The sequence below is a fragment of the Chiloscyllium plagiosum genome, chromosome 13, assembly GCF_004010195.1.
Source record: "Chiloscyllium plagiosum isolate BGI_BamShark_2017 chromosome 13, ASM401019v2, whole genome shotgun sequence".
Classification (NCBI taxonomy): Eukaryota; Metazoa; Chordata; class Chondrichthyes; order Orectolobiformes; family Hemiscylliidae; genus Chiloscyllium; species Chiloscyllium plagiosum.
Window position 1 is genome coordinate 5,544,465 of NC_057722.1, and position 7,355 is coordinate 5,551,819.

The following is a 7,355-nucleotide window of genomic DNA, read 5'->3' on the forward strand; positions in this document are numbered from 1 at the left end:
GAACTATAGACCGGTGAACCTGACATTGGTGGTGGGCAAATTGTTGGAGGGAATCCTGAGGAACAGGATTTACATATATTTGGAAAGGCAAGGACTGATTACTTTGTGCATGGGAAATCATGTCTCACTAACTTGATTGAGTTTTTTGAAGAAGTAACAAAGAGGAGGGCAGAGCGGTGAACGTGATCTACATGGACCTCAGTAAGGTGCTCAACAAGGTTCCTCATGGTAGACTGGTTAGCAAGGTTAGCTGACATGGAATACAGGGAGAACTAGCCATTTGGATACAGAACTGGCTTGAAGATAGAAGACAGAGGGTGGTGGTGGAGGGTTGCCTTTCAGACTGGAGGCCTGTGACCAGTGGAGTGCCACAAGGATCGGTGCTGGGTCCTCTACTTTTCTTTGGAGGTATAGTTAGTAAGTTTGCAGATGACACCAAAATTGAGGTGTAGTGAACAGCGAAGAAGTTTATTTCAGAGTACAAGGGAGCTTGATCAGATGGGTTGATGGGCTGAAGAGTGGCAGATGAAGTCTAATTTAGATAAACGTGAGGTGCTGCATTTTGAAAAAGCAAATCAGAGCAGGACTCACACTTTAAGATCTTTAAAAGGGACCTAAGGGGCAACATTTTCACGCAGAAGGTGGTGCGTGTATGGAGTGTTGCTGAACAAAGAGACCTTGGAGTGCAGGTTCATAGCTCCCTGAAAGTGGAGTCGCAGGTAGATAGGATAGTGAAGAATTCGTTTGGTATGCTTTCCTTTATTGGTCAGAGTAATGAGTACAGGAGTTGGAAGGTCATGTTGTGGCTGTACAGGACATTGGTTTGGCCACTTTTAGAATATTGTGCGCAATTCTAGTCTCCTTCCTATCAAAAGGATATTGTGAAACTTGAAAGGGTTCAGAAAAGATTTACAAGGATGTTGCCAGGGTAGGAGGATTTGAGCTATCGTGGGAGGCTGAATAGGCTGGGGCTGTTTTCCCTGGAGTGTTGGAGGCTGAGGGGTAACCTTATAGAGTTTATAAAATCTTACGTGCATGGAAAGGGTAAACAGTCTTTTCCCAGGGATGGGGGAATCCAGAACTAGAGGGCATAGGTTTAGGTTGAGAGGGAAAAAAATTAAAAGGGACCTAAAGGGCAACTTTTTCACGCAGAGGGTGGTATATGTATGGAATGCCTTGCCAGAGGAAGTGATGGAGGCTGGTACAATTACAGCATTTGGAATGCATCTGGATGGGTATATGAATAGGAAGGGTTTCGAGGGATATGGGCCAAGTGCTGGCAAATTGGATTAGATTAGGTTAGAATATCTGGTCAGCATGGACAAGTTGGACCGTAGTGTCTGCTTCCATGCTGTACATCTCTATGACTCTAAATAAAGTTATGATCTATCAAGCCAGATGCCTGTCTGCAATCTGACTTGTCCAGTAATAATGTCAGCTGGGATCTGACTGTGAAGATGTTTCTCCTAATGTCTCTAATGCTGATTACTTTAAATCTGTGCCCTCTATTAATCATTTTATGAGGGGAAACAGTTTCACTGTCCCGACCTTTCCTGATTTTGAAAATAACTATCCCATCTCTGAGGAAAACAGTCCCAAATTCCCCAACTGACTCGAGTAACTGAAGTTCCTCAGCTCTATAACAATCTCTGTGAACTTTCACTCTCTCTACTGTCTGCACATTCTTCCTAAGGTGTGGTGTCCAGAACTAGACATAACATTCTAGTTGATACTTAAGCAGTGCTTCATATATGCTTAACATACATTATACACATTTACACACAACTGCCCTGTTCCTGCACCTATTTTAGAGTTGTATCCTTTATGTTATATTGTCTTCCATGTTCTTCCTACCAGAATAAATCATTTCTCATATCCATGAACTCTTCCTTCACTTCAGGATAAACCATGCTCTGATTTCCATCACTGTCTGTTAGTGTTTTAGGGAGCAACTTACCCATCTCAAGATACTCATCAAAGAGCCCTTCATAGACCAATTGTTCATAATCCCTCTCCCATGGATTTTGAATTGGAATGGACTTCTCTTTGGCCGTGCCCTTCAGTTTCCGTTTCTGCCACCAATATTTCAACTTCCTGTTCGATGATAAACACAACAGAATCCAAAGTTAAGCATCCAAATGAATGCTAGCTCAAAGTCAGATCTGAGGAGTTACTTCCGGCATGGTGAAACGTTAGCTGCTTTTATTTATAGTTTCCTAACAGTGCAAGTTTTCATCAGGATGACAATGCGCTTTGGCAAAGATGTTTCTAAGATGAACACGCATCAACAATGTCGCTCGGGTGCATGATCAATGGTCATTGATTCATTGAGGGTTCATGGTCACGAACGAGACACTAAGTTTTGAAGCTTAAGTGTTTGGCACATTGGAAGGAACAAAATAAGTGGTTGCTAAGGGCGAATTTCATTCTTCAATTCAAAGCATTGCTTTTGGAATGTGGTCAACCCATGCACAGAATAAAATGGGAGTGTTGCAACAAACTTGTCCTGCAACCACCTTTTCCCTTCACTACTCTAATTCGCAGATAAGAACATTGAAAACAAAATTGGCCAAGCAGTGGGACCATTCAGCCCGTGGAGTCCAACCCATCATTTGATTAGATCGTAGCTGATCTTCGAGTTCATCTTCATGTTCTCTGAACTCTTCCTATACCTATTAAATCTTATGCTTTTAAAATGTAGAAATTATGCATCAGGGAGGGGGGGGGTTTAAGGTTTCTTAGGCCATTCAGCCCATCGAGTCTGCTCTGCCATTCAATCATAGCTGATAAGGTTCTCAACCCCATTCACCTTCTTTCTCCCCATAACCCTTGATCCCCTTGACAATCTAAAACATATCAATCTCGGTCTTAAATATACTCAATGATCTGGCCTCCACAGCCTGCTGTGGCAATGAATTCCATAGACTCTCTGGCTGAAGAAGTTTCTCCTTACATGGAGTTAAATGTCACACATGATCTAATTTGAGCTGTCAAACACAGTTGAGGGGCTGAATCGCCTACACCTAATCCTATCTCACTGTATCTACAACTTTAACTCCTGACCATTTGTACAAAAAAATGTAAACATTCACGACCATCAAGACTCCTTCACTATTTTGGGTTGAATAGGTACTATTTAAAAATTCACATCGAATTGGATACTCACGGGATGACAAATTCCTGTGTATTGTTGATGATTTGCTAGGAGACGGGGCAGGATATTCAGTATCTACAACTTTAACTCCTGACCATTTGTACAAAAAAATGTAAACATTCACGGCCATCAAGACTCCTTCACTATTTTGGGTTGAATAGGTACTATTTAAAAATTCACATCGAATTGGATACTCACGGGATGACAAATTCCTGTGTATTGTTGATGATTTGCTTCCCAACCATGATGACTAACAGTTCCTGAGCTAATTCAATCAGGCAGCCACCAGCACCACACTGCAAACATAAAACAGTGACTCATAATCTGTCGTAGATTAACCATCTTGTTCAAGCAGGTCGTGGAACACATTCTCGAGCTGATGGGGCTTGAATCTGGTCCAGAGATGGAGACACTACCACTGCATCTCGAAAGCCCCAATAACCTGTATGCTTGACAGCCTATTGGGAAACCAGCAATGGCAGACAAACAATGCAGGGGACTCGCAGTGAAAATCCATAATGGGCTACCATTTAATCAGAGAGAGAGCCAACATGCCATTGTTAGAGGTACATATCTTCCTAATCCAGTTATGTTTGCTGAGGAGGTCACCAGTAACAGAGTTCATGGATGTTGTCTGAATGGACTTCCAGAAAGCATCTCATAAAGTTCCAAATGAAAGATACATCAAAATGTGATCTTTTAAAAAATATATTCATCCTTGGGATCTGAGTAGCACTGACCAGGCTAACATTTATTGTCTGTCCCGAGTTGCCCTCAAGAGGGTAGTGGCAAGCTGCCTTCTTGAACCGTAGCAGTTTATGGGGTATAGGAACACCCACAATGCCGTAAGGGAGGGAGTTCTAGGATTTTCACCCAGCAACACTAAAGGAACTAATTCCAAGTCAGGATGGTGAGTGGTTGGGAGGAGAACTTGAAGGTGGTGGTATTCCCTTGTGTCTGCTGTCCCTGTCCTTCTGGATGGTTGAGGTCACTGTTTTGGAGGGTAAATGCTGTATGTAAGTTAAGAATCTACTTTTTAAAAAAATTATTCTTTCACAGGAAGTTGGCATCGCTGGCTAGCCCAGAACATGTTGCCAATTAAGATATAAATGCATTGGAGGTAGTTCAGAGAAGGTTTACCAACCAAATGCCTGGAATGAGAGGGTTGTCTTATGGCAAAAGGTTGGGTAGGCTAGACACTGGAGTGTAGAAGTGTGACTCAGTTGAAACATACAAGATTCGGAGGAGCCCTGGGTTACCTCCACTTAAACAGAGGAAATGCAAAAATAAATTCTCTCACATGATCACGAGTCTTTGGAACTCTTCCTGGGAGCAGCCTTTAATATTTTTAAGGGAAGGGTGGGCAGATTGAAAGATTATCCAAGTAGGCGCGTAAGAACTCAGGAAGTCTGAGTTAATTTCTTGCGCAGCAACAAAATGGAGTTGCTATTGTGGTGTACATAGGCTAGTCCCAGCCTGGGACAAACAGTTCTGTACACCCATTCCTGGGTCTGCTTTGTTTTATTTTAATCATCCTGTTCCGAGATGTTATGACATTCCTTGAACCCGGGCCTCCTGTCTCAGAGGTAGGGACACTACCACTGCACCACAAGAACTCCTGGGCCTGCCTTTTGTTTTCTGTATATACCCAAAAGTGCTATCACACACAACTGAGTGACCTTTGCACCAGCAAACTCACCATTTGGGTTTGCTTTTTAAAAAATTAACCTGCTCAGAGACGTTATTAAAGCCTCAGGAGTAAGTGGGACTTGAACCTGGGTCTCCTGGTCTAAGCATTATAAGAGCCCTCTTTGGGTCTGCTTTATTTTCTCCTCTTTTTCCTCTGTACTCCGAATTGTCATCACACACAACTGAGTGACTTTCCCACCAGCAAAATCACCATGATATTTACTTTCTTTTTCCTTTTTAAACACTAACCAACACCAATAAAACACCCAGATAACCAAATAAATGTTTATTCACAATGCCCATTATGGGCAACGCACACCATCAAAAGTGAAGGAAGAGAGGGAAGGGTCTGAATCAAAACGGAGTTGGAGGGGATGTCTGATTTATTTAATTTTCCAGTCTCAGAGATGTTATGACACACCTCTGGAATGGGTGGGACTTGAATCCAGGCCTCCACAGCCCAGAGGTAGCAACACAACCTCTGTGACACAAGGGCTGTCAAGGTTTGCTGTTTAAAAAAAGAAATTCCAGGGTCTGCTATACTTTCGAGTCAACCTGTTGAGACACGTTATTATACATCACTGGAGGAGATGGGACTTGAACCTGTGCCTCTTGCTTCAGGAGGAGACACTATCACTGCACCACAAGAGCGCCTTCAGGGTAGAGGTATTTTTTAAAAACGTATTTTTCTAATCATCCTGTTCAGAGATGCTATTACATACCTCTGGAGCAGATGGGACTTGAAGATGGGTCTTTCGGTTCAGGGGTAGGGACACTACCACTGCACCACAGAAGGCTCCTTTTAGGCTATCAAAGACTATTGGTCTGATGCAGGAGGCATGATGGGACCATGTCGAGTGGTTTCTACCTGTGCTATTATGTGGGGCACAAGGACAGGTTTGGTCACAAGTTACTTGTATTTGACTTCACGTCAGATGAAGACTAAGGTATGGCAACAACAGCAATTACAAAAATGATATTATGATTCAGAAGGAGAAATACGTGCACAGAAGTGTCATGGAAGAACTAAAGCAAATCACAGAAGACAGGGAAGTCACAAGGAAGATGATGCTTTGTGCCACCCCCCCCCCCCAACCCCCACGTGACCATGTGTGACCACAAGATCTAGAAATTGGAGTAGGACGTGAACTCTTTCATTTACAACATCTAAGACTGTGACTCCAATTGATGTTAATCCAAGTAATCCAAGCATTGAGAGGATCTGCATGTTTTCTACTATCTGGTCCACCAGGATTTGAAATGTCTAGTTGCCAGCCTTAGTGGGCTATATTTCAAGATCAAGCCTATCTAAGTATTTGGTTTCCACACCTGCTTGATAATGGAGATGGGGATGGACTGGAGTGATTAAGACTCAGTGAATTGAAATGGACTAACCATGTGTTACAGCAGCTAACTTTATCTTATTGGGGGGGAGGAATTGGTATTTTTTTATGTGAATGTATAAACAACTTCATCTTGTTTACAAAATTTCCTTTCTATATTAAAAATGATGTCAAAAATAAGATAGAACATTACCTGGGTCTCTGGATTTACAGTCCAGGGATAATACCACTAGGCTTTTGCCTCCCCGGGAAGATTTTTATTTAACCTAATTTTCTAATAAACCTGTTTAGCGATGTTATTACACGCATTTAGCGCAGGTGGGACTTGAACTGGTCCTTCTGGTTCAGGGTAGAGATACCACCGCTGCACCACAGAGGGCTCTCACCGATATAAAGGTGATGAGTTCCAGCTGGGCAGGCCATTGTCTGTTACCATGGGAACTCATGCTCAACGATCTCCACGGTGAGATTAATTTGTGAGTACCCAGGGCCTTTATAAGGGGTTATCACAAGATGGGAATGTGGATTTGAGGTGTCAAACAAATCAGTAAAGATCTTATTGAGTATTCGATCTGATAGGATTTGTAACCAACAGCATTTATTGCAGTTATAATCCGCAGTAATTCGTAGACTCTCCTTAAACTCCCACAAAGAGGATTTATGAGGGCAGAGCGGTAGATGTGATCTATATGGACTTCAGTAAGGCATTCGACAAGGTTCCCCATGGGAGACTGGTTAGATCTCACGGAATACAGGGAGAACTAGCCATTTGGATACAGAACTGGCTCAAAAGTAGAAGACAGAGGGTGGTGGTGGAGGGTTGTTTTTCAGACTGGAGGCCTGTGACCAGTGGAGTGCCACAAGGATCGGTGCTGGATCCTCTACTTTTAGTCATTTATATAAATGATTTGGATACAAGCATAAGAGGTACAGTTAGTAAGTTTGCAGATGATACCAAAATTGGAGGTATAGTGGACAATGAAGAAGGTTACCTCAGATTACAATGGGATATTGATCTGATGGGCCAATGGGCTGAGAAGTGGCAGATGGAGCTTAATTCAGATAAATGCGAGGTGCTGCATTTTGGGAAAGCAAATCTTAGCAGGACTTGTACACTTAATGGTAAGGTCCTAGGGAGTGTTGCTGAACAAAGAGACCTTGGAGTGCAG

The 7,355-nt window shown here is 42.6% G+C and overlaps 1 protein-coding gene and 1 pseudogene across 5 annotated transcripts in view; one reads left to right on the forward strand and one right to left on the reverse strand.

Moving 5' to 3' along the window:
- Nucleotides 1-7,355, reverse strand: part of LOC122555703 (anoctamin-7-like) — a 94,553-nt gene that overhangs the window by 21,155 nt on the left and 66,043 nt on the right. For all 5 annotated transcript variants that reach the window (XM_043701744.1, XM_043701740.1, XM_043701741.1 and 2 more), the window contains 2 exons: nt 3,353-3,450; nt 1,958-2,094 (listed from right to left, as the gene is read on the reverse strand). In XM_043701744.1, the coding sequence (XP_043557679.1) occupies nt 1,958-2,094; nt 3,353-3,450 (235 nt within the window). The remainder of the gene's footprint in view (nt 1-1,957; nt 2,095-3,352; nt 3,451-7,355) is intronic.
- On the forward strand, nt 5,623-6,783 carry LOC122555704 (annotated as a pseudogene).